At 40.7% G+C, this 26968-nt stretch overlaps 1 protein-coding gene and 1 long non-coding RNA gene across 16 annotated transcripts in view; one reads left to right on the top strand and one right to left on the bottom strand.

The window, feature by feature from the left end:
* On the bottom strand, positions 1–24841 carry LOC109436478 (cyclin-dependent kinase inhibitor 2A). Of its 6 annotated transcripts, XM_074330325.1 has the most exons (4): positions 24814–24841; positions 23394–23495; positions 2383–2677; positions 7–108 (listed from the first exon to the last, which is right to left on the bottom strand). In XM_074330325.1, exons 2-4 carry the CDS (start codon positions 23484–23486, stop codon positions 89–91), a joined length of 408 nt encoding a protein of 135 aa, XP_074186426.1. In that variant the 5' UTR covers positions 23487–23495; positions 24814–24841; the 3' UTR covers positions 7–88. The 6 variants fall into 6 exon arrangements, with proteins under 6 accessions (XP_074186428.1, XP_074186425.1, XP_074186424.1 ...); XM_074330327.1 differs by lacking the exon at positions 24814–24841 and having other exon boundaries at positions 1–108; positions 2392–2677; positions 23394–23488; XM_074330324.1 differs by lacking the exon at positions 24814–24841 and having other exon boundaries at positions 2–108; positions 2392–2677; positions 23382–23489.
* Positions 23573–26968, top strand: part of LOC109436481 (uncharacterized) — a 59923-nt gene continuing 56527 nt past the window's right edge. For 9 of the 10 annotated variants that reach the window (XR_012495691.1, XR_012495694.1, XR_012495692.1 and 6 more), the window contains exons 1-2: positions 23573–23710; positions 24763–24866. This is a non-coding gene — a long non-coding RNA (uncharacterized LOC109436481). Of the gene's footprint in view, positions 23711–23884; positions 24171–24762; positions 24867–26968 lie in introns of those variants that run through there. The other variant, XR_012495697.1, reaches the window with a different exon arrangement.

Here is a 26968-nt window from a genome sequence, read left to right as displayed (position 1 = left end):
GTTGTTTTTTTTTTTTCTTTAATGCTTATAAATGAAAATGGTAAAGGAAAAGAAGATCTCTGTTTCTTCTCCGGTTCTCCATGATCTTCTAATGCATGGAGGGGTCTTCTGCAAATGGAAGAAAGCAAAAAGACATTAGAAATCAGAAATCAAAGATGTGAGACTCGTTCCTGTCTCCTTTTTTGCAGTCCTCCAGGTTTTCAGACACTTATGTACAAGGTTCTCTCATGTCTTCGCCTACACGCATCCTCCTCTCAATACCCACCAACCCTCAGCCCAAGGTCTGTCTGTCCATCCGGTGGGGATCCTGCCAGCAGCCTCCGCACTCCCGAGCTTCCCTGATCTCACAGAGCATCCACTGCTTCGCAGGCGGCTCCCGGCTAGCAGGCGGCTCCTGCGCTCCTGGCGGTGGTGGGGGGGGGGGAAGCTGGGCGTAGGGAGAGCGAGGCCCGCGAGAGGAAGAGCGGTATGTAAACGGTGCAGCGTGCTTGCCACATATAACGCCAGGCGCGGGGACATGCAGATGTCGCCTCGCCCTTCGCAAGTCCCAAAGCATCTCTTGCCCCTGAGGCTGGCGAGCGACTCAGCGAACTCGCACAATCAGTAGACACCTGATTAGGCGCGGCTGAGCAGTCGGGGCTGAGTACCATTGTCCTCCAGTACCATTGTCTTCCTCCCCAGGCCTCCTCTCTCAAACCAGCTGCTGGCTTCCTAATGGTTCAAATACCCTTTCTTTGACCTATATGGCCCTACAATTATCTGGCCTCTGCCCTCCTCTCTGATCTCGCTGTGTACACGCTCCAGCCCGCCTTTTGATCCTCCTGACCTGCCACGTTCATTTCCGCAGCAGTCTTTGCACTTGAGAGTTTCTCTGCCTCTAGTGGCTAATCTCTTCTTATCAGCCAGGTTCTCGGACCACTCTAAGATCGCCTCCCCTCCTATTCACACTTCACTTTTACACATCACATTGATTTTTACAAATTCATTCCCTGAAAATACATTGTTATAATGTTTAAAGTCTATTTTCCAGAATGTAAGCTCTGTGAGGACAGGACTCCTGTTTTGTGTCCCACCTAGAAAGGAGCTGATCACGTAGTAGGATCTTAGTTAAAGGGAGGAGGGAGGCAGGGAGAGAGGGAGGGAGGGAGGCAAGAAAGAAGGAAGGTCTTGGGTGCTTGGGTTACACATCTTAGGTTTGGTTATGAAGGGTTACTCAGTTTATTCATTTGCCTGGGGCCCAATTCAATCATCTAATTCTGTTCACAGCCCGGTGATTGGTCCCTCGTCCTACGCCATGTCCCGGACGCAAGCTTCAATTGGAGGAGCAAGAAGGTGGGCAGGCTAAAGGAGATTGTCCTCCCCCTCACATCGAGGCACCGCGCTCATTGCACTCCCAGCGGAGGGCTCAGAGCGAACCTCTCCACCCTGTCCTCCCAGGCTCCACTAAGGCCCAGGGAACCTAGTGCCCCAGCTCTGAGCCCAAATAGGATAGATTTCATTATCTGCAAAGTCATGGTTTACCTTAAATATTCGCGTTCATCTCGTTTATTGCTTTATTTATATATTTTTTATAAAATGGTTCCTCCAGAAAAAGTCAGAGTAAGGTTTGTGCTTTAGCCAGAAAGAAGTGGAGGTGGGGAAATGGAGCCGAGGGAAAAGAAGGCTTTGTGGTCCTAGGCAAGAAGAACCACGTATCCATCTCCCTCCTAAAGCGATCTCTCCGCAGAAACCGAAAGCTTAAGAGAGCGAAAAGCTTAAGAAAGGGTCTCTGTTTCCCAGAGCGTGCAGTATATTCCAGGGTGCAGACTGCGAGGGTAGATGAAGTCTCCATCCCAGATTCCCTCAGTACCCCCTTGGGAGAGCTCTGGAAAACCCCACCGCACATAGCGACGGATTTAGTAGAATTTTGCAATAGCGCTAGGAATGACAGATCTCTGCCAGGTGATGCCCTGCGCAACTGGTTTTGGAAATCGCAGGGGTTGGTCCAACAATCTAGGTAAGCTAATAGGGAAACTAAGGGCCGTTGAATGGATGCGGCTGGCCAGCTAGTTTGGAGGAAGAGGGGCCACTAGACCTCTAGCCTTAAGTCTTCAATGCTCCAGTCTAGGTCTGGAGCTGTGGGGAGGGCGAGTGTTTAAGGGGTGGGGAGGAGCGTTGATGGGGTAGGCTTTGACATGTTGAAGTCCATCTCAGGCTATTTCCTGTCCGCAGCCCTGCAGAGGCAACCGATCGGGATACGGGGTTGTCCCATTGGCGGGCAGTGTATAAGCTGAGGCTAGACACAAGATTCTGCTTTCCTGGGGTCACCTTTCTCTTCTGCAAAAGGAGTGCCCTGGGCTGAGGAAGCTCTCTGAGTTCAAATTCTGACATTGGCCACCTCACCTGATTTACCTGTATGGTCGTGGCCACCGCCTTCGGTACCCCCTGCGGCCTCACGCAGGTACCGGGCAACATGGCGGTGGCCCCGCTCCTCAGCCAGGTCCACGGGCAGGCGACCCCTGGCATCGCGCACATCCAGCCGCGCCCCCGCTTGGTGCAGCACAACCAGCGTGTCCAGGAAGCCTTCCCGGGCGGCGTCGTGCACCGGCCGGGTGAGGGTAATGGGGTCTGCGCAGTTGGGGTCCGCGCCGTGGAGCAGCAGCAGCTCCGCCACGCGGGCGCTGCCCATCATCATGACCTGCGGGAGAGAGCAGAGCGGTCAGGGCGAGGGCAGGCAGCAGGGACAGGATTAAGTAATTTAAAGAAACTATAAAGTCGCTCCCCGGTGCAGACACCCGTACAAACTCATAGATGTCTAGTTACTCTTTATTTGCTTTCAGTTACTCTCTTAGCCCGTTTTCCTACCCATTCTACTTTTCTGTACACATTGAATTCCCATTATATTCTCCAACCTTTTGCAGAGTTTCAGCCACACATAGAACACTGCCAGAGGCACAGACAACGGCAAAAGATAAAGAGTGAGGGACAAACTTGCTTTTACTGCAGCCTAAGCTACTGTATATTCCCCCTCGTTTTGATATGAAATTATGTAAGGCCCAGAGATTTTGTATGGATCAGTGCTGTATATTCAAGCCCAGAACATGGTAATTGTTAAAAAGCAGGAGAAAAACAAAAGCCCACTTAATTCTTGAAAAACTTTAAACAACCCTTAGCTCCCCAGAATATTAAACTTCAAATTCTTTAAGTATAAAATGAAGTTTGTCTAACCAGCCCTAATTTTTTTTTCCTGTGGCAAGCTAAATAATGTCCCCCAAAGATGTCCACTTCCTAACACCGGAAAGCTGTGCATATATTACCTTACATGGCAAAAGGGACTTTACAGATATGATTAAATTAAGGATTTGAGGTAGATTAACTTAAAATGTCAGGGTGGGCCCATTGTAATGACAAGTTACCTTATAAGAGATGCATAGTTAAGAGACGATGGTATAAGAATGAAAGCAGAGATCAGAGAGAAGATTCAGGGTCATGAACCAAGGAAAGTTGATGGTCACTAGAAGCTGGAAAAGGCAAGTAAATGGATGATCTTTTAGAACTTCCAAAAGAAGTGCAGCCCTGTGAATCCATTTTAGACTTCGGACCTCCAGAACTGTCTTCACAAAATACATTTATGTTGGTTTAAGTCACTAAATCTGCGGTAATTTGTTATGGCAGAAACAGGAAGCTAAGGCATTTCTCCAATTTTTATTCTGAGAGTTCACTAAACAGGAGGCCCTGACCTCATTTGGGTCCTAATCATCTTTGAAACAAAGCCATTATCAAAGTGTCTGCAATCAGAGAGACTTTACAATTTGAGTGTGGGTGGTAGACAATTATTTTTTTAGGGTAAGCGTTATTTGGTTATATTAGCTGGAAAATGGTGACTGTATAAAAAAGAATTACTTATTTTAGTGAAATTCTGTATTAAACATGAATTAATTCGTCCAAACCGAGGAACCATAATAAGTTATACTGTCCTGGAGAAAGTGAAAATGATCTAATTTTCAAAAAGACAGAGAAAATATAAGTGAACCAAATTACAGCTCCAAAAAGAAAGAAAAACTATTGCAGTGCCTTAGAACAATGCGCTGTTTTAAAATAAAAACTGGGAAAGCTTTCATACTAACTACATTTATCCAATGAATTCCTTAATCATTTAACTGGTTTTAAACATTTTTATTATATATTAGTATTAAAGGCTGGACAGTAACCTAACATTTAAATATCTAAATCATAATAGCAGAAGCAAAAAATAAATAAATAAACCAGTTAAACGAATATTTGTAGGGTGCTTAAATCCATTTGATAATACATTAAATTTAATTTAGTAATTTGAATTGTTCTATAAATATTGCTATATTAAACACAAAGTTGATTAGGGTTCTACACCAAAATCTTGCCTTTTTTTCTTCTATGTTCTTTTCCCCCCTATTAAAAGAAGTTAAAACTAGTTATCCAACATCTTTTTTTCTTTTTGTATTTAAACAAACAAGGTCTCTTCTAACATATTCCAGAACTCCATCGCCAAACTCCCAGTTTTCAGGATGGTGGTGATATTTTTAGAGACATCAAATTACTGGATCATGCATGCATTATTTTTAAAGGGGTCATGCTTTTCATCTACAACCACTCAATCTCTCCAGTCTCAAATTCTCTCCACACTTTAAATCCCAAATAATCTCAAGTTATAAGGCATTTTCATTTCATTTTTATATCTGTATTTTAAAGTGTATGAAAAATTTCCTATGTAACAGTTTCAGGAAAGGAAAATTTACTTTGGAAGTTTGTGAAGTTCCAAGTAGAGCTACTTTCCTTTGTCTTGTTATGCTGGAGTTTTTGAAATATGAATTTACTTCATATAAATTTTATTTTTCAAAATCAAAATCATTGTCAACACTGGGAATAAAACTAGGATGATGACTGCCAGGAATAAATTGTTTTTAGCCTGAGATTTAGAAAGTTAGTGACGGCAAAGAGCAAAAACCTGAACCGCTCCTACCCCCTTTCCTCCCCCTCCCCCCACACAAATACTGGAGTGGGGAGAGAAGAAATAACATTTCTTAATGAGGAACTGAAAACTCCATTCCAAATACGTTAATCAAGTAAGTTAACAATAACAATAATAATAGGAGATATCCCTAAAATGATAAATAAAATGATGTTATTTCAGGCGAGGTTACACTAATGTTTTTCTTCATATATGTCTGCATTTCCTAAATTCTTACAAGCATATATTACAAAACAAGCATATATTTTCCTTATTCAGTTAAAATAAAAAAACAAACACATTAGGTAGTTGCTCCTGAATAATTTTAATTGATATTTATTCCAACATACACAGCTGTAGATTTCCACTGAAATTCCCTCCTCGGGTGTAAGAGGATCATCAGTTCTATTCGAGGCCTTTGAATTCAGCCCTAAGTGAGCCCAGCAAATCTTTAAAAGCTTGCGTTTTACACCACACGTTTGTAAATTTTGTATCTGATAAAGAATATACCTCGGTCTCTAGGAACACAAATAGGTTGTCTCTTCTAGATCTTCACACCGTGCTAGGGATGGGCACCCTTTGTGCTTCCTCATTCCTCCCTTGGCCTCGTGAGCCCCCAGGGCTTTGCCAAGAGAAATCTCCGGCGCCAAAGTCTATCTAAAAACTCCCCAGAATGTCACCCCTTTACGGAGAATCGAAACGCTCACCTGATTCCTTCCGATCCCTTTGTAAATCTGGTTCCCCAAAGCCGCCCGCCACCCCTCCTACCGCGGCAAACCTGCTCGCCCACCTGAATGGGGGTCCGACCGTGAATGTTGGGTGCATTGGGTGGTACCCCCGCCTGGAGCAGCGCCAGCACCTCATTCGCGCGGCCCCGGGCGGCGGCGGTCGCCAGCAAGTCGGACGAGGGCTCCATGCTGCTGGGTAACACTAACACCCTTGCGCGCTTTCTTCCACCCTCCGCCGCGCGGCCCAGCCTCTGGCCGCCAGCCCGCCCCTCCTCTTTCCCCCCCTCGGCGCTGGCGGACTCTTCCTGCCGAGGCTTTCTCCCCACCGCAAAGCGACTGTGTCCTCCGAGGAGGCGCTTTTCACTCTGAACAAGCTGCGAATGCAACACCCCTGAAGTCGCCCCACTTGGGGCGTCCGCTGTCACGTGTGAACAGCTCGCCCGCCCGTGTGCCAACCGGAAGCAGCCCGTGTACCAACCGGCAGAGCCCGACGGTGCTGTGCCCAGACGGTGCTGTGGCTGCCTGGCACCTATCCTCACCCCAACCCCCTGCAACCCCCCCCCCCTGCACTTCCGGCACGGCAAAAGAGGCGCGCGCGGGTCTCAGGGCTAGTCCACTCGACTCAAGGGAAATTTCTCTCCCATTTCCTTCTTCCGATGGATGACACCGCTAGCAATACCGTGCTGCACAGGATTCCTAACTGCCAAGTTCGAACCAGGCCAAGTACTGCTTCCTCTTTTATCAGAAGAAAGGGGCGCTTTCTCTTGGCAAGAGCCCTGTCAAGGCTCTGTACCACTCGTACAACTACGAGCTTACCCTTCTTTTAGAGTACATCCCTCTCCACCGCTCTATACTTGGGCTTTGCGCGCTGGGTCTGCCACGCCAGAAATCCCCGCTCGAACGTTCGTTTTGGAGATTGCCCGCGCCCTCCCTCCCCCCCCCCTTCCTCCCCACCTACACACGTGTAAAGCGGAGGACAAAGGAGAAGGTTTCCCAGACTGTTCAATGCCTGGTACTGCTGCCTAGTAAAAGGGCTGGTCCCAGAAGATAAGGTCTATTTAACAGGGATGGTGGGCATTTCTGCCTATAAGCAGACAGGAAAGTGGCGAGGGAGTCATTGTACTGATAGACACCGTTCTAAATAATTCTTCCTAGACCAGAAAAAGTGTTCAGTGCTGTAGCTGCAGAGTCCGCCGGCTCCTCTCCCGACCCCCCACACCTCTCCTTCCTATTGGAAAAACCTCACAATTTTCTTGGCTATAAAATGGAGAGCTAAGAGTGCTCCCTACTTCATAGGGCTGTTGTGTATGTTAAATGAATTGATGTACATACGAGGTGTGATTTAAAAAAAATACAATGTATGTTTAAATAAAAAAAAATTATTGCAGTAAAGTATACATTGCCATTAATCCCCCATTACTCTCCCTTGCTTCAAACGCACTTATCCCATCATACTTGCCACTTTCTGAAGCCATTCTGGAAGTCCTCTTCCGTGAGTATCTTTAGTTGCGTAGTTGTGGCTGCCTCCATGTCCTGAATCAATTCAAAATGTTTACCTTTCATGGTCATTTTGACTTTGGGGAAGAGCCAGAAGTCGCAGGGTGCCAGATCCGGTGAATACGGTGGATAAGGACACACCATAATGTTTTAATTTGACAGAAACTGCCATACCAGAAGCGATGGGTGACACGGTGCGCTGTCATGATGGAGGATGAAGACACTCAGGAAAGAGGACTTCCAGAACTGCTTCACAAAGTGGTATGAACGATGGGATAAGTGTTCGAAGTGAGGGGGAGTCTTTTGCAGGGGATTAATGGCAATGTGTCTTTTACTGTAATCATTTTTATTTAAACATTCACCACATGTTTTGATCACACCTGGCATAAGCATTCAGAACAGTGCCACGCATCCTAAGCTAATACCTGCCAGCTCTTAAATGATCCATTTTGAGGATTCCCTTGCAATCTTGTGAGGCACAGAGAAGAAAATGCTTTGGATAGAATTATCAATGTGCTATTCAAAGGGGAGGCCACGAAGACCTTAATCACTGAAGAGATAGTGGACACCTTCCACCACCACCCTCATAGTTAATGAAAAGTTAAACAGAACTAGGTGTGTAACAAGTAAAAGAAAATCTAACAAAGTTTCCATTTTTCCTGTGGTTATTAGTTTTATGCTTTTAAAAATAAGTACTTTTTTTTAAAAAAAATTGGATTGCTCAGGCTTTGCTGATGCCTTAAGCCGGTGATTAATCTGCCTACTAGCTAAACCAGCTCTGTTTAAAAGTTATGTTTCAATCTCTATTTAACTTCTCTTGAAGACCCAGAATACCTGAACGGTTAGCTCAGGCAAAGCATGAAGTTTTAAAAATGATACCAATTGGTGGTTGTGGCCTGGGACAGTTGATGAGGAATGATGTTTTGGATAACTTTCTTTATAAATGGAGGAACTATTTGAAAAGTAAAGGCAGGACAGAATGCAGCTCTACAGATGGCTCAGAAAAAATGATTCAAGTAAGCAGCTTCCTGCTGATGCAGTGGGATCTGAGAAAACGTGAAGAGGTATTTCTCACAGCCCAGACCACAACTACACAGAATCACCAGAATCTTTAAACCTGCACATTCTCGAGAGCTACAGTGTAAGAATCTGCAGCTTTTACAAGTTTCCCAGGGGATTTTTAAATACATCAGAGCCGACAACTAGACTTTTTTTTTCTTTTTCTTGTATGTTCTAAAAGAATTTTGAAAAACTAGATATTGTTTCATAAGTGTTTAGGTTGACATCTAAAGCTTTTTATTGCAAGTTTAAGTAGTTACAAAAACATAATTTCTGGTGTTTTCTAATATTGACATTTATTTATAAAATAAATCTTTTATATCACATTAAAAATAGTAAATAAAATGATGCCAATTAATGGTGACACTTACGGGATGTCAAATTTGTTATAAAAATCCACAATGCATTAGTAGGGCTATCTATCTATATTTTCCTCCAGGCACCTCTCAATTATTTGTGCAACAACGGTGTGGAAAATTCAAACTGTGGTAGACAACAGAAAAATTTTTTAACTAGCTAAATGTCTGATGGTGGAGGGGAAATAGTGGTTGTGGTGATGGGAGGAAGGAATAGATGTCTCTTGTAATATGTCTAACTTTTAGACCAATATTAAAATTAGTTTCCATCACTAAAATAATGACTTTTAGTTTTGGGGCAGGGAGAATAGGCCTCTTTGAGAATCAGCTGAAAGCTGTAGACCTTCTCCTCCAAAAATGAAATATGCAACAATTTTTAAAAATTGTATTCATGTGCACTTGTATTTCTCAATATAACTTTCAGGGAATTCAGAAATTTCTCTTAAATGATGCCAATTAATGGTGACACTTATGGGAATGTCAAATTTGTTATAAAAATCCACAATGCATTAGTAGGGCTATCTATCTATATTTTCCTCCAGGCACCTCTCAATTATTTGTGCAACAATCGTGTGGAAAATTCAAACTGTGGTAGACAACAGAAAAATTTTTTAACTAGCTAAACGTCTGATGGTGGAGGGGAAATAGTGGTTATGGTGATGGGAGGGAGGAATAGATTTCTCTTGTAATATGTCTAACTTTTAGACCAATATTCAACTCAACTATGGATTCCTACATAAAAAACTCTTTAAACTCTTGTGCAATATGTTGGACTGTTGTTCAAGGATATGGGTGATGGAACCACCTAAAACATCCCTTGGATATATTATTTACAGGCATGTGTAAAGTGCAATTATAATATATTTTGTGGGTTGATAAAATGATGTATATCAAAGAGCTTTTTAAAAAAAAATTTTTCAAAGACCTTTTTAAACTCTAAACTTTGTTGGTTGTTGTTATCATCCCCAAACTTTTCTTCTTCTCTGAGATCATGGTCTTATTTAGGTATGCGCTGCATTGGCAGTTTTGAAAATCTATACTATGAAATTTAAACCTGTCTCAATTCTGATCAGCCTTTTGAGAAAAAAGATTACCACTTATTCATTCATTCAACAAGCTCAGGGTAGAGCATGTTGGGAGTGTACAGTGGGGGAGGTGTTAAACATTTGGGCTCTAGAATTGGACTGCCTGAGTTCAAACCTAGACTTTTGACTTAATTGATCTATGACTTTGAACAAAGTTATTGAATGTACCTGGGCCTCAGTTTTCTCATTTGTATAACTGGGAAAATAGTATTTGCCTCAAACAGTTGTTGTAGGGATTAAATGAGGCATTACAGGTAATGTCCACAGAAGAGAAAAGGGAAGTAGAGAGCATGATACAAGAAAAGGAAAAGGGAACGAGAGTCATTCTGGTGGCTTAGGCAAAGGCTCCATGGATGCTGAAAGCTGAAAGCTGACATCCAAGAAAGGTGTAGGAGTATAAAGATATAAAAGAAGGAGAAAGATATTTGAGGCAGAGGTGAGAGCATGTGCAAAGGCAAAGAAGTTTGGGAATGCCTGAAATAATTCACTGGGATGTATGCTGAGAAGCTGTAAAAATAAACTTCTGGAAGAACAGCCTGCAAAGGAGCCTCAAAGGACTGCTCACATTGGCAGAAGAAAAACCAGGAGTGAATGAGATGGCAAGGAAGTGGGGACACAGTGTGTAGACTACTCTTGCACAGCTTTGCTGCGATAGTTCAAGGTGAAGTATAGTGAAGGGAGGCATAGGGAAGGTGGAAGAGCCCTGAGCACACAAAATACCCTGAAGGGAAAATGCCTGCTGAAGAGGACAGCTAAAAGAGAAAAAAGGAATTCAGGTCACAGGTAAGATAGGCTGTTTCTGAGGACTCAAGGTCCCTAAAAAGTCAGGATGAAATAGAATACACGACATAGGGAGTGGTCATAGATTTGGACTCAGGAGATAACACCAGGTTTGAAAAAGGAGTAAAGGTCAGGGCAGGGAGGACGTTGAAGCACTTTCTTCCATGAACAAAGAGGCTGACTTGTTTGCAGTGGGGATAAGATGGTGGGTTAGGAAGTGAGAGTGGTGAAGGTTTCGTATATTTGTTATGACAAAAGAAGGATGGGCTGAGAAAGACTCAAGGAAGATTTTCCATCAGTCTGGAGAACCCAGCTAAGAGTGGAGATCATGACACAATAGGGACACCTGAATATGTTATTAAACTAAAGAAAATCTTACAGTGATGCTATTCCAGAAACCCTACAAATCAAAGAATAGCAATTCTAGATGTGAATATTAATTCAAAACATCACCAGAAAGATATTTGAGAAGACAGCATTCTGAAACTAGATTCTAGTTCTGACAAAGCATTGAAGAATTGTCAAGGAATGATATGAATGGTATGCAAACATATTATAAGCAACATTATTTTATTGGGAAAAGGTGTTGGAGAAATAGCTCTGGATTGGGACCAACTGACACAGTCCTGATGTATCTAATGAACAGTTTTTTGACTGTAAAATCTTTTGAGACTATTTTTAGCTTCAATGTCCATATTTTTAAAATGGGTTCTCTAGCTTGCTCTATCCTTTATACCGCATGAAGTTATTATATCAAGTGAGGCACACACAAATGCCATTTTAAAAGCATGCATCTCTTCCCCATATTCAATATTAGTATTGTTATTCAATAATTGTTAAAAAATATAGTTAAAAATAAAATATACATAGAATACTCTGGAAAGATACACAAAAGTCCATAAATGTGGAGAGAGGAAATGAGAAATTGGGAGGGCCTGAGACTTTCTTTTCACATCTGCAACTTGTATTGTTTGAATTTTGTACTATATGTATACATTAGCCATTCCAATTAATTAAATAAACATTAATTTATTAGACAAATAAAAGTTGCTTTTATGAAATCATTCACAACTTTATGTGATAAACAGTAACTGAGTACTTACTATATGTCAGGCACTTGGCTTTAAGTTGTGGGTCTTTAGTCAAGCGGGTGTACTGGTAACAACCATCAACATATTTGTTTCTCTGGAGAAGGAAAGTGGTCTTGAATTGGGATGCGCCCTTGAGAGGAGCCTACGTTAACAGTATAGGAGAAGGAAGATGCATTCTGACAACTGACATCTCAGGCCTGTGTTACCAGGAAAAAGACATTGTCTTTCAGGGTCTAGAAAGGATCTCACAATTAAGAAGAGCTCCTTAGGAAACAGCGTCTCAGAACGAGGTATGCACCCTGTAATGGCTGGGCTAAGCCTGAATAGATGGGTCTGGGATAGAATGCTGGGTACAGTAGAGTATTATTCAAAGACTAAGGCAATGGAAAGGTAATTTCAACCATCCCTTTTAATTTAGAAAGAGTTAATAAAGTAAGGAAAAGAGGACCCCAGCCAAGATCCCCCACCTACTTTATTACCTTGAGCAAGTGATACTTTATTTTGGCTTCACTGTCCCCATCTACGAAGTCGGCATAACAACAATTGTGCCTCAGGAGATTCTTTGTTCAGCCAAGAAAAGCACCCCTGTGTAAGAATTCTGAGGGCTCAGTGTCCCATCTGGGTATTTTTTTTTCCCACTGTGGGTATTTTTAATGGGGAAAAAGGACTTTCTTCGGTGAAAAATGGCAAAGAATGCCAGGTCTTCCTTTAATTATTTATTTTTCCACAAGAAGAAAAGGTAGCTTTAGCATGAAAGGGAGACCTCTGAGAAAACAGAGCAGACCTCTGAACAGGTTTGTAAGCACAGGGAATCGGTCCCACCATGAGATCTATGGAAAATTCAAGATGGAGGAACCTTCCATCTCCCTTTTACTAGTCTCTATTTAAATTAAATATAGCACAACTATTGAGTGCCTGCTATGAGTAAGGCACTCTTTTAGGGAATCTCTGACATCTTCGTGCCCTCAGAGTTACCGCAAAATTTCTCTTCCTGCTCAAACAGGATTTTGGCAAGGAGCACAAAATTCAAAATGACTTATTATACACCTGTATCACAATTATTGGTAAGTACCAATTTTTCAATCTTAGTTTCCAAAGCATTAACTGGGTATAGAATCTGCAGTATCTATCATCATCTCCCCAAGATCATTTTGAGGATATCTTAGAAGTGCATTACATGTTATATAGCAGATGTCTTTTCTAAGTTGTATGCAAAACAGATGTAATTTTAATTCTATGTAAGGAGTTTATTAAAAGTATCTCTAGAGTGGGCTCTTGTGGAATGAGGAATCTGTGCAGCCCATAGAAACAATCACTTCCTAATCAACGGTTTTGTAAATGTCTGCTTTTGTATATTGAGAAGTTTCTTATGGTGAATTACTTGTATTTATTTGTAGCAATTTGGCCAGCTGAAAAAACTAAAAGATTAGCACAGTATGTGTGTATAGCTATATATCTATATATGTGTACATATATCTATATATAGCTATATAATCTATACTATGTATTTGTGTATATATAATTTGTTTACATGGACAGATATTGAGAATTAGCCTCATATGAGAAACAAAATAAGTAATAAGGCATATAATTAGAGGAGAGACCGACAGAAATAGAGACAATAGGAAATTTGCTCAAAGTTGCCAAGAAAATCATAATGGATACCATTTACTGACACCCAACTATATGAGAAGCATTAAATAGATTTATAGATAGCATTCCTAATCCCACAACTGTAGGATAGAGAATATTATCCTTCCTTCATAAATCATAAAAAAAAGAAGCCCAGAGTACTTAAGTAACAATACACAAGGAGGAGGAATTTAAACTTTGAGGTTCCCAGTTCTGTCTGAGAGTCCTATTATTTTCTCAGTGGATTGATTTGTATAGTACATGGTGGCAACTCAGCAATCCTTACTTTCTTTGAAAACTGTGCCTTCAAACAGGTTGCAAATCCTGGACCAAAGTGACAAGATCTTCACTTTTGGGAAGGACTGTGCTTCTGAGTGATTATTCTGGGGGTAATAATGCAAAGAATGATAGAAATTTGGATCTTGAAGTCCCCTCAAAGTCACTTAACCAGGTCCCATGATTTTTGAATGATTTTTTCCTGAATATAGTTCACATATGTTAAAAATTTTTTTAAAAAAGAAATGAACTGCATAAGGACAAAATACACTACACAGAAACAACTGTTAACAATTTGAAATATTTCCTCTTTTTTTTCTTGCTCAGTTCTTGTGAATATAATACAATTACGAAATGAGTTTTTCCTCTTATTTATCATTAAAGAATTTTCCCAAATTCTTCAAAATCACTTCATAGACACTGCTTTTTAACAGCTAAACACATTCCATTGAAAAAATGTTATAGTTTATTTAATGATATCCTTGTTGTCAAATATTTATGGTGTTTCTAATTAATATAATAAACAGTTTTGCAGTTTTTCAAAGAGTATAAGGCTCTTGACAAACATTGCAAAAATTGCTTCCCAACAAGCTACCCCCTTGATTTATGGATAAGAAAATGAGGGGAGGTACACTGCCATATTTATTCAGTTAATAAATGTTTGCTGCAAATCTTGAACTCAGTTCTCTCTCCATATTCTTTCTATGGTTACAGCTGCTTACTCTGACTTGAACAGACATGGTTTGTGAGAATGTTAACCATATCTGTAATAATAATCCTAGAGGAGACACAAATGCAGTATGGGCAATGGGACAATCCCTGTCTTTATACTCAGACCTGATCCCTCACATACCAGCTGTGAAGGCTTGAATAAATTATGGAAACTTTCTGAGTCTCCATTTCCTCACCTGTCAAAATGGGGAAAATAAAACTTACCTCATTAGGGTACATAAGGAACAAAGGATGTCAGATATGTAAAAATCTAGGCACACAGTAGGCTTGCTATACAGAGAACTTACTTTTTTTTTTAAGAATAGATATGACATTTACTATCATGTTATTCATTTAGGCCATCAAAGTCAATTTCCTCTTGAGTATTTTTTTTGTTCATTATCGCACATTCTGGCAGGTATCTGTGGTTAGGACAAGCAAACTCCCTTCTAAAAGGTGTGATTAATACTGTCTTCTTTGAATTCTAACCCCCCTGAAAACAGAGCTTCTTTGTAATAAAGTTGATTGTTATAACAAAAGAACTTCCAGTAAAACCTTCATTAAATCATGGGAAGTGACAATGAAGTGTGTCACGGCTCAATGTTTCCTCTGAATTTACTGCCACTCACCACCCCTCCTTAGTGTGCAGTTCAAGTTGGAGGTACAATGGGGAAACTATAGGCAAAACTGAAGAATTATAAAGTTTACTTTCTCTAAACCTCTATTCCCAACCTCCTCTTTTCTCTCCTTAATGGGACAGATTTTCTCTTTGCAAACACACATTACCCTCTTAATTGCTAATCATAAACACATATAATATTCCATTTTGCTTATGCTGCTGATGCATGTATGTGCTATTAGAATGCAAAGATAGTATTGATACCCACAGAGAAGTAATATTGTGTTCAGTTTTCACTGCTGGGGATGGGAGTGGAGTATTTATGGTTGATTTGGTATAACAATAATTAAGAATATTCTAATTTCAGTATTGAAATTGAAAGTAGTCTGCCTTCTCGGGGCTCTATAGTCTTAGTGTTATGTTTTTTGTGTGGGACCACTCTTCCTTAAGTTACATTCTTCACATAATATGTGATTAAACTCTTCTGGAAGAAATTAACTTCCTAATACTACATATCAACCCTGAATAAATAAAAAATGTTTCCTAGTCATGTTTTAGCACCTTTAACTTGCAGATTTAATATTTCCACTCATGCTTTCCTTTGAGTCTCTGGGTTGAGGGTATAGTTTTATAATTTTATTTCTGATGGTTAAGATTATAACTTCTAGATTTCATTTATTTCATCTTAAGATTTTTATTAAAATATAGTTAACATACAATATTATATTAGTTTCTGGTGTACCTAGACTTCACTTATTTTAAAAGACAATGACAACAGAATACACTTTATGTTTACTTTGCACCAATTTTATATACCTAAGTCAATTTTGCCGTAAGGAAGTATAATTAATATTTAATAATTTTTGTCTTTTTGATAGCCTAGTAAATGTAAATAAAAATAGTTGAAGGTTACCTTTTAAGGCGGACATTTTGAAGATTTTGAGGATGACTTTAATGTTTCTGACCCTCTTTCCTTCTAACACACACACGCATGCGTGCACTTTTTATATGAAAGAATTTCTAAGAAATTCCAGACTAAAAGTATTGATCTAGATATTCAGACTGCAGCAACTGTTCTGAAGGAATTAAAAGTCCATTACTTCCAGAAATTATTATTCTGGGCTATTGCATTTTTTTTTTTTTGATAAATGAAAGGCAGGTTAATACCTTCCTTCAGTTTCTAAAACTAATTTGATTTCTTAGAAAATGAGTTCATGAATATTTTAATATCTATTTAATAATTATGAATACTAGAAGAGTTTAAAGTAACACTGTAAAGACCATCCTCTAGGGCTTCTGTAAATGTGTGGGTAAAAAAAATAGGCAAATTTACACTAATTTTTACCTGACACGCTAAGAATATGGCTGGGATTTGAATAAATAAATAATTTTTTATTATGATATGTATATTCTTTAAAATGGAGTTCAGGAATTTCTAGCTACTCTGAATAATTAAATTCTAATTAAGTAGGCATTTACTGTAAAAGTAAACTAATGTTCTTTAAAGGGCATAATTTAGGCACTTTAACAATAACTGACAAATGTATTTCAATTGAAAGTTTACAATGTATCTTTACATATCCTATTTTATCTTGTTCTTATTAGATGAATACTACAGGGTATCATCTCAGGTTTACAGATGAGAAAATGAAAGCACTGAGAATTTTAAGTACATAGTCTGAATACCACACAACTAGTAAGTGAAGGGAACAGAATCTAAAAATCAAGGTCATATATTCTAAGAAAGTAACCTTTTTGTTTCATCCTGCAAGTGATTCCTGTGGTCACGCATAGGTTTCCCATTGATTGTTCTTAAATCAAAGTGGGGACAAGTATTTTATGTTTAATCAGCAAGGGATTTTTGAACTTGTTTTATTCTGGACAAGAAATAGGTTTCTGAAAGAAGTTAATCTCCTTGTTTTGTTGTGTAATTCAGTGGCTTTTAGAGCCTAGAAGGATTTCAGTTATTACATTGACTTCCATTTTCATTCATTCAATCAATGTATGTTTACTGGAACTTATGGGGCTAATGCTGAGTCAAACAGAAATACAAAGGAGTTCAGCAAGTTACAAAACAACAGTTAACTAGAAGAAATGTAGTCCTTGAAATTGGTAAGTAGGGCACTTGGTTTAGAAGCACAATGACTTTTAGCAGACCATGCAGCAACTTATCTGAGCCTCAGTCTCCAGTCTATGAGATAACAAATAAAATCCCCAAAACATAATGACAATGTGACAATTAAATGAGATAATGTAAGTTGATGTGCTCTATTATAATTATTTTGAAGGAAAAGAGAAAGCAAACTTGACCATATGCCTTTGAAAGAAAGTTTCATCAAGCTTCTTTTAGAAATCATACATTACATAAAATATATTAAACTTCAACTACTCAGCATGTAAACTGAATGGAGTAAAATTCAGTGTCTCATGTTGTATAGACATTTAATAATTATTTTAAAGTTAAAATATACTATTTGACAGGGTGGAAAGATTTGCAATTGGGGGGAGTTACTGTTGTTTGGATAGTTGCTGTTTCTTTAAATTGGGTGAAAGAATTGTACAGTTGCTGAGTCAGATGACCTGGCAGCCTAAGCAAAGCAGAGCAAGAAAATGGTGGCACTCAAAAAAAAAAAAAAAAAAAAGCAAAACAAGCTTTCCCCCCTAATACATCAGCAAAGTAACTGATGTAACATTAAACAAATTGCATTTAAAAGCAGAAAAATTATGATTATAATTTGGAAGGCACAGTATTTTAGTTTTTCTTGAGATTGCAAATTATTTTCAGCTTACTTTACTTATGTGTATTTCCCCTTTTGTAAGTGTACTTTTACAGACACAAAGATCCATAATTTGGTCCATAAGTACTTTATTCTGTTATGGCTATATTTTACCTTGACCTAAAATATAATTTAAAGCTGTGAAACACTTCCCTGTTTTGTTTTTCCTTTCTAACTTTAGGTTGCCATGTTTACCAGCTTGACTCTTGGTTTGGATAAAAACATGAAATTAAACTACTTATTACTTATTGGTCTATCTATCTAGCACCGTTCATCCTATGTAAACAGAAATAAGGGTATATAGTGTTTCAAAAAGATAAGATATAAATGTCTTACATGGAAATTTTCTGTTCAGTGCTACAAGCCTTAACACATAAGTATATCCTATTACAGCATTCTTCCCAAAATATGTTCTGATAGTAAAAATCAGGCATCTAAGAGATAATCTTTTCCAGTTCAGATGAAGGCTCACATATTAATAAAGGCTGTCCTTCATTTGGTAAAATAGCTTTTTCTAATTACTTAGACTCTCAGTGTCTTCCCTGAAACCCAAAGTGTGATTGATTAATCCTAAAATTTCAGATCTTATCTAAAGGCCTGGACCTGGATTTATAAATGAATAAATAAACAAACAAACAAGCAAAAATAAGGTTAAAAGTAATGTTGAACATATTTGTCAAATGGTGCTCCAATAAGCCATCTATAACAGAATTTTTCTCAAGTGCTTATTTAAAATCTCAATGATTGGAACCCACAGCAAAAGTGTTGAATTTTCTGGGAATGAGTCTCAGAGTGTGTATTTTAAACAGCAACGTTGATAATGATCCTTCTGAAAACCTTTGCCTTCTGACTTCTCATAATTCTTGTGCTTAAACTAAGAAAGGAAAGGCATATTTAGTTACTCCACTGCACGAATTTAGTTTCAGTTTGCTTAAGAGGTTACATATCTTTGTTCATACAGTTCTGAACCTCTACAAACCCTTTCTTCTCTTAAAAAAATAATTCCTATTGGCTTTGCAACCATTTACATAAATTGACTTTTTTGTTTGTTTGTTTGCTTGAAGGTGAAGGGGGAAAACAGAGCTAGTTGAAGAAGAATTTAAAAAATCATTTGTGATAAAATGTTCATGTTTTCATGAACAAAGCCATTATGTTATTTATAATATGAAAAACAAAAATCAACTTATTCTTTTTCTAAGGACCTCTGAGGCACTGGAATTTTAAATTTTTTTGTTGATTGCTTTAATTTTTTTCCCTTTTATTACTTCTTTCTGATTATGTAATTTTGTCCAACTACAACAGTCAGTCTAAGGCTCATAAAATAAATAACTTCACTGACAAGCAGAGATTTTCTTCAATCCTCCCTTCTTTAAAAAACAAATGCTATTAACACGTAGTAAATTCAGCGATTTCCAGTACAGATGGGAGTGCTGAAATACCATGAATTAGGATGTGGGGAATCTGTGGAGGTCCCAAATTGGTAGGCATTTTCTAAAATGGAACAGAGCCTTTAAACAACCTTCCTTCCCCTACCGAACAAAGCCTTCATTTACTCCCAAGATCTTCTCCATCCGTTGGCTTATTGTCACAGAAGTTGGTCTTGTTAATAGTATTTAGAGTTTTTTTATTCTAATAACTGATTTCATTTTGAATGATTTAACTGAGGGGGAGGGAAGTTTTCAAACAGGAGGAAGGCTGCACTATAAGAAGAAAACAGTTGGGAGACATCACTGGAAAAACATTATTCTCCATACTATCTTGCAACCCAGACAGAGATACAGAGGATGAGGCCTTTCAACACTCTGGTGGCCACCTGGCATGGAAGGGCATGGAACAGCCTTCCAGTCTTGGAAGTGCCCTTTGCCCATGGTTTCTCAGAGGGAACCTAACCCACTCTGCCCCCTCCCCTCCAGAAAATAGGCCTAGCCAATTTTAAGCCGGGGAGGTGACCTAGAGATGTCTGCTGCCAGAGATGTCTCCTGTGTCCCTAGCACCCTTCCTGACTCCGTAAGACGCACTCAGACTCTGCCTACCGCCACTCCCTTTTTCACCTACTGAAGCCCCAGTCTTGCTCTACATATTAACCCCTGGTCTGTAATGACTGTTATTTTGATCAAACTTTACCTGTGGAAATAGTGTGAGTGAGGGGAGAAGCCCAGAGGAGGATATAAGTAAAAGTGGGGAGTTTGTGGAGTGGGGTGATAAGTGGGCCAGCGTCCAAACTCTCGCTGGAGAGTCCTATCCCACCTGCCAATTAAACCTCCAGGATATGCATGGTTTCTAGGAATTAGGTCGGTCCAGGAGAGTGATGGGAGCTGGCAGGTGGGGAAGGTGAGGAAGGCGGGGTCCACCGAGTAGCTTGAGTGTCACTCCCTACTGCGGGCTCTCTCTGGGGTCCCGGGGACTCCCATCGCAACTCTAGCCCAGCTCTCCGATACCGGAGCCCCAGCCTGAAGTTATCTGAAAAGAACTTGTGAGGAGTCCCGAGAAGGGGGTACGTGCTGAGACCAGAGGCCTACTCTTCCCCAGGTGTCTTGGAAATAGGTATAGCTACGTATTTATCTCACATTTACCATTTACTGAAAAGCGAACTACGTTGCGAATAGGCACAGGGAGGTTTAAAGCGGGGGCAAAGTGAGATTGTTATGCTTCTCCAAAAGGACGAAAGGGTTTAAAATTGTAAAAACACTGCCAAATAGTCAGCCTTCCGTTAAGAAAGTTTTTTTGAGATGATATGAAATTAATTTAGCAACAGGAGTTATTCACATGTTGAGAAAATGGTTTAGCGTAACTCTACCATGATGGTTAGTAGTGATGAAATAATATGTAATTAGCAGACATGTAAAATATTGCGGGAATTGATAGCAATAGGCTACATATACCATTGTTATTTTAGGAAGACAGTGGAATTTTTTAAATTCAAGTCTTCAAAAAAGTAAATAAATGCCTTGATTTCTGAAAGGGTTATTATTGTTCATTTAGAACGTAATACAATCTCGAGATCATGTACACATTGGGAATAATGGTTTATGCTAACTGTATAGTGCTTACCTTGAGAAAATACCATGTTACAGAGGGAAAAAATCCTAAGAGTTTCCAAACAGTATTAAACAATTAATTTCATAAAGATACAACTATTTTGTTAACAAGCCAAGGTAGAAGTAACACATCAATTAATGTAATTCATCAGGCATGTGTATATAACAAACTAGTAATGTGGAATTTTATTATATACATTTTTCAGTCATACAAAAATAAAAAGTCAGAGTGAATGTATTTGCAGAAACTGAAAATATGTTAACACCTCACATACTTGCATTAATATTAAATAATTCATACAAGTTATTTTTAAGCATTGTAGCTCTCATAAGAATTGTATGAATCCCAACATAATTACCTGCTATACAGATTCTTAAATCAATATAATCATAGACATAACATATACACTAATGTGAAATATATGATTACTTATCATTTATAATTAATACTTCCAGATGTTTATATATATACGCATAATTTCACATATGAAGTTGGAGAATTGCACATATTTTCAAGACATATTATATCTAAGTCATGTGTTCTGTCTTTAAATATTTGCTGAAAATTAGGCTTTTCATAGTTTTAAATAACTTTATACATCATTCCTGAAAATTGACTTATTCCTAAATAAAAAGAAATAAATAGCTACTTTCAATGGACCTATCATTTTAATATTTTTAACATTTCATACAATAAGTGCACTATAAAATAAATATTTTCTCTAACTTAAAGTAGTCACAATATTGTATTGTATACTCCTAAAATAGAAAACACATAATTATAGTATTTACACAGATTAAAAATTTTAATTTTGTTACTATAGATTTCTGGTACAACCTAGTAATTTAAATAAAATAGCTTTATATAGAGAGTAATATTAACAACTGTGATGTTAAAAAGACATATCATAGTAGCTAAATGTTTGCTGGTACGAATAAAGCACCATTAAAAAAACCAACAAGATCACACTATGAAATCATTACAAGCTCCTGCTACAGATTCTTTAAACAACTGAACTTTCATAACAATATGAAAAAATGTAATATACCCTATACATCATTTTTAGACTTTTGCCAGCAGAAATTGAGGCATCTAATTAAACACTGGTGGTTTTAACAGTTTTACATTTACATGTCAATAAACTTACTGACGTTAGAATAAAAAAGTAATTACCCCTCTGCTGGCCTCTGCATTTTCAAAACATATATTCCAGAGGAAATGATGCACTAAGAAAGGTCACAAAAATTAAGCCTCATTAAATTGTTTTTAGACTAATTATCCAAGTTCTAATAGGATTCTGAATATTGTAAATATAGATGCATATATTTCCCATTATTCTGGACATAGGAAATTACACTGACTGCATCAAGATTTATCTGATGTGAAGACAAAACTACCCATTCTGTTTTTCAAGAAGTAGGCCTCATTTTTAAAAAAAGTGTTCATTGTGGCCTGAGATGATTAAAACATTGTTTGAGATACCTCAGACTACCTTCTGCTAAACATAATGGCCATTGTCCCGGGAAATTTGAATCTGTCCGCCAAGTAAGAAACCTCCAGCTCACCACGAAAACCCAGCTCTGCAAAATCTCCTTTTAGCAGTTACTGATCCTTCGATCAATATTATTATTTCGGGAAGTCAGGCGATGTGCAACTACTGGAAGAAGAGATTTACTCGGCAAAAATACTGGGGAGAAAAAAAGGCGGCCTCCAGAAAACTGACCGTTAGTAATACTCGCCCCCAGGGCGAAATAAAGTGCCTTACAAATACACCTTGTGTATTTCACGATGTGTGTGTGTCTGTGTGTGTGGGGGGTGAGGTGTGGTGTGGTGTGTGTGTGTGTGTGTGTGTGTGTGTGTGTGTGTGTGGGGGGGTATTTACTGACTGTCCCACCCAGGCAATCCAGGAATACTTCTAACGCGGGTTTGGAATCTCCAGGTTACCCCAGAGTTTCACAGGGTTTAAGGAGGTGTGTGAAGGGGCTCCGTACCCAACATATTGGGAGAACCTCACATCTAAGTAAGTGTAACCCGTATGGAAAGAGATTGGAATAGAGCCTTCACACCCATAAGATGATACAGCTGTGTAGTAAATCACACCAAACAAAATCATCTAAGGGCCGACTGCTCCCAGGACTTTGCGAGGCCTTTCCTACCTGGTCTTCCAGGACGCCGCGGCTGCGCTCTGGGATGGCTCCTCACTAGCGTCAGCACGGAGGCCACAACGTCGAGCACACTCGGCGCTGCCCACTGACCCGCGGGCAACACGATGTGTACCTCGAAAGCCCTCACTTGAGGCGGGCGCCGCGCGCGCCGAATCCTCACAACTACTACAAACGTGCCCACCACGTCCATGCTCTGTGGAGCTGCGCGGGCACTGCGCCTCCTTTTACACCAGAGGTAAGCAGCGTCCTGCCCGTCCCCCAGTTGCAAATTGAGACCCACGCGTTTCGGAGGCTCCCATCCCCGCCCCGCAGGCGCGCACCCGCGCTCCCTGCGCGCGCCCGCTCGCCCCAGACCTCCCGAGATCTCTGAACCGCTCGGTGCCCGGCGTACGCAGGAAAGGCGGGCCGAGGCGCCCGGAGGGCGGTAAGCGCGCCCGCGGCTAGCGCCCTAGGTTCCCCTCCCCCACCTCCTCTTTCCCGCCTCTCCGCGCCCCCCCCCCGCTCCCCCCACCCGCTCGGCGCGGGCGCCCCACGCGGTGACAGCTCCTGGGCCTGACGCCAGACGCATCTCCAGCAGCCCGCCCCCTCAATGTCTGTCACCTGACTTGTTACCAGCAGCGAACCACAGTGCTTCCGCGGCTTCTGCTCCCCGCTGTCCTGTCTCCCTTCTTTTATTCCTCGCGTCCCTTGCTGAGGATCTTCCATTTCTCCAAACTGGATTAAAACGAGGAAAAGAAAGAAAGAAAAGTCATGTCATTGCTGTACCGCCATTCAGAAGGCTGGATGTCAGTTTTGAAAGAAATGGCGCTATGCTCGTCTTCTAGATTTAGGAAACCAGCGAAATAAAAGCCGCTGCACACGGCCGATGCGATATCTGGACACTGTGCGGCGCTGGCGCCGCGGGAGCTACGGGCCCGGCGCCTGACAAGGTAGGCGGAGCCGATCCCCAACCCGGGGGTCCCTGCTTGGTCTGGGAGCCCCTTCCCCTCCCTGCGCTCGGCGTTGCCAAGGATGCCGGGTGGACCGAGAATCGGTCATTTCACCCGGCAGTTTTTTATTTTCGGTTTTAACCTCTGAGCATCTTCCTCTTTCCTGTCGCCCCGGCGCTCCCCTCCCCCATGGGATGCTCCCCCGCCTCTCCCCGCGTTCTGGTTCTCCCGCCCGCAGCCCTGCTCAGCCTCCTCCTCCTGCCGCCCGGTGCTCTGACACCCTTGCCTCTCACTGCCGGACTCCTCAGAGTGCTCCCTGTTCCCTCTGCTCCCCTCCTGCCCCTCCCCATCTCTTCTAACACATCACTTTCTTTCTGGAATCCTCCCCCATCCCTTCCTCAGCGTGGTCCACTCTGAGCAAGGAAAGCGGGGGAAGGAAAGGAAGCGGCATAAAGGAGGGGTGAGTCGAGGACGCGGAGGCGGCCTGAGGGCTTGGAGGAGCCGGGCTCCAGAGCGCAGTGTGGCGGGTCCCGGCTCTCTTGTTGAACGGAGCTCGGTTGCGGGCTCGCCAGCTTCCGGAGGCGGGAAGTCGAGCCCAGGACGCCGTTTGCAGACGGGAGGTGCTGACCCGGTGCCCCAACCTCTGGGCCTGCAGTCAGTCGCTATCGGCCCAGAGGCTCGCGGGCTGGAGGAGAGGCCTGGCCGGCCGGGCGTGTAGGAGAGGATGTGAGACTAGGCCAGCCTTCGGAGCCTAAAAGGTGGCCCGCCTCTCCGTGGCTTCTTCCACATGTGCCCGGGCCTAGTGGCCTAGCTGCAGAAGGAGATCCAGGGCTCTCAGACGAGGAGGAAAGTGAGGCTTGGATTGTCCAAGCCACCTACTGTATCTGAGAGGCCAGGTTTAGCGGCAGGTTTCTTTCACTTCGATCCCTCACCTCAGGACGTAGCCGCCTAACCGCCTGCTTGGATGAGGTCAGAGTTAGAGACTAGTTTTAAATAGCTACTTAAAACGTCTCTCTAGATCGTTACAACTGCACCTCTCCCCTCTCCTGTAGGATTTCCTCAGAATTTTCCGGAACGCCGTGCTCCGTGCTGAGGCTACTTACCACTCCTGTGTCTAGAGTGAATGAATGCTCTTTCTCGCTCTTCGAAAGGCCAGGTCTGTGTTCAGGTCTCTCTGAAGTGTCTTTGCTCAGCGTCTGTTCCTTTTTCAGACGCCATCAGAGCTGCGTGTTTTTTACATATTGCACTTTGCATACAGAAATTATCTGGATCTGCCTCTCACAGTAGTATGCAAACTGCATGGAAGCCAGATCCTGTTTTGTCTTACACCACACCCATGAGCCCCCACCTAAAAAAAAAAATCATACATAGGAGAGATGGACTATTGAAAACATACAATTGTAATGAGGGAATTTCACTTTATAGCGAACGGAGGAGGGGCATTTTAGGGAACAGGTAGTTCAGAGAAAATATCCTGAAGGAAAAATGATGCCCAATTCTGGCACAGTATCATTTAAGGACCCTGGAGAAGTGAAAGAGTGAAGGGTTCTCCTGGGCTCACAGCAGGGTGATTAGCTGTAGCAATAAACCCCTGGTGGTTGAGGGCGAGAAGACCTGTATTACATCTCTTGAAATTATTAGGGTTCTCCAGAGAAGCAGAACCAATAGGATGTATGTGTATCCGTGTGTGTATGTATGTGTGTGTATTTTAAGGAATTTGCTCACCCAGTTGTGGGGGATGGCAAGTGTGAAATCTGCAAGACAGGTTGGCAGGCTTGAGACTTAGGGAAGAGGTGATATTACAGTTTTGAATCAGAAGGCAGCCTGGAGACAGAATTTCTTCTTCCTTGGTAAATCTCAGTCTTTTCATTGAAGGCCTTCAACTGACTGGATGAGGCCCATGCACATTGTAGAGGGTAACCTGCCTTTTAAAAAAATCTATGGATTTAAATGTTACCTATATCTAAAAATATACCTTCACAGCAACATCTAGATTGGTGTTTGATCAAACAATTCGGTACCATAGCCTAGCTAGTTGATACATAAAATCAAACCTCATGTCATGCCATTATACCTGAGGGTACAGCTGAGCCTCAGTTTCCAAGCTAAATTCAGGGATCTGTCTGTATTGACTGGACCTGTATAGCTTCATCTAGAGCCATTTCCTCTCCACCCAAACTTGTTATGGGGAATAAGGGAGTTGCCCACTTCACAGGAATGCCATTTGAGTGAGAGGATTAAGATCATTATACAGTAAGCTCTGTGTTCAATGAATATAATTTTTAAAATTTAAACTTAAATTTCATCTTGGTTTTCCCCTGCTTCCCACCACCTGGGTTTTATTAGTTGTGGCATGCAGGGGAATTCTATCTAATTTTAATATTAGACTCAGCAGAATACAATTATGAAGATGATCTTAGCAAAACAACGAATTTGTGGCATTCCAAAGACTTTTGGAATTCCAAATGACTTTTGGCTGTGTGCTCTCCAAAAAATGTATGATTAAGAACTATGTGTATACATTGTCACTTGTATTACTTATTTTGATCCTCACAGTGGCCCTTTGAATTTGGGATTGCTACCCCTATTTTACAGGTGACAAAACTGAGGCCCAGAGGGGCTCAAATCTTGGACACTTTATGGCCAGCAAGTGCCAGGACTAGAATTATCAAGGTCTTTGGACTATAAGCCTTATGGTCTTTCTCTTGTACTAACGGCCAGAGGGAGTGAACTATTAGTGGGCCAATTTCATATTTTCCCTGAATGTTGGAGCTTTTCTTTGCTCTTTTCCTTTGGCTAAAAAACACACAAAACTGACTCTGTAGATCTCTCTGAGTTTCTGAGTTGAGGAAAATGATTTTCTATTTTGGATCAGCAAATTCATCCCACAGGCAAAGATAGAAGAAGACACTGTACTTAATATACCTTGTGTTCGTCTCTCCCCACAAGGACACTAGCTTTCTCTCAGGAATCTCCTGATTTTCAAAACTCGATGAGAAACTTCCCTAACATTGCACATGCTCAAACTGAAAGTTCCAAAGGTATAAGGCAAAAGATACCATAAGCAATATTTTAAAACTATTATTTGAACATATATGACAAAAGATTAACTTCTATAATATGTAAATAAATACATAAATGAGTAAAAAGATAACCCAGTTAAAAAATGAGCAAAGAGTGTAATGGGCATTATATAGTAGAGGATATACAAATAGTCAAGTGGTCAAAAAATATATGAAAAGATATTCAATTTTATTC

This window comes from Rhinolophus sinicus, linkage group LG04 (assembly GCF_036562045.2).
Source record: "Rhinolophus sinicus isolate RSC01 linkage group LG04, ASM3656204v1, whole genome shotgun sequence".
Lineage (NCBI taxonomy): Eukaryota > Metazoa > Chordata > Mammalia > Chiroptera > Rhinolophidae > Rhinolophus > Rhinolophus sinicus.
The sequence above is the reverse complement of the archived record's forward strand: the minus strand, read 5'-3'. Positions and strand labels throughout refer to the sequence as shown.

Bases quoted from the DNA above. Each gene is read 5' to 3' on its own strand.
- LOC109436478 (XM_019715061.2), bottom strand. From the start codon at position 5,882: ATGGAGCCCTCGTCCGACTTGCTGGCGACCGCCGCCGCCCGGGGCCGC. The intron at 2,678-5,756 runs GTGGGCGAGCAG...TCTCTCCCGCAG, and splicing joins ACGGTCGGACCCCCATTCAG to GTCATGATGATGGGCAGCGC. The intron at 109-2,382 runs GTGAGGTGGCCA...TTCCATTTGCAG, and splicing joins CGACCATACAGGTAAATCAG to AAGACCCCTCCATGCATTAG.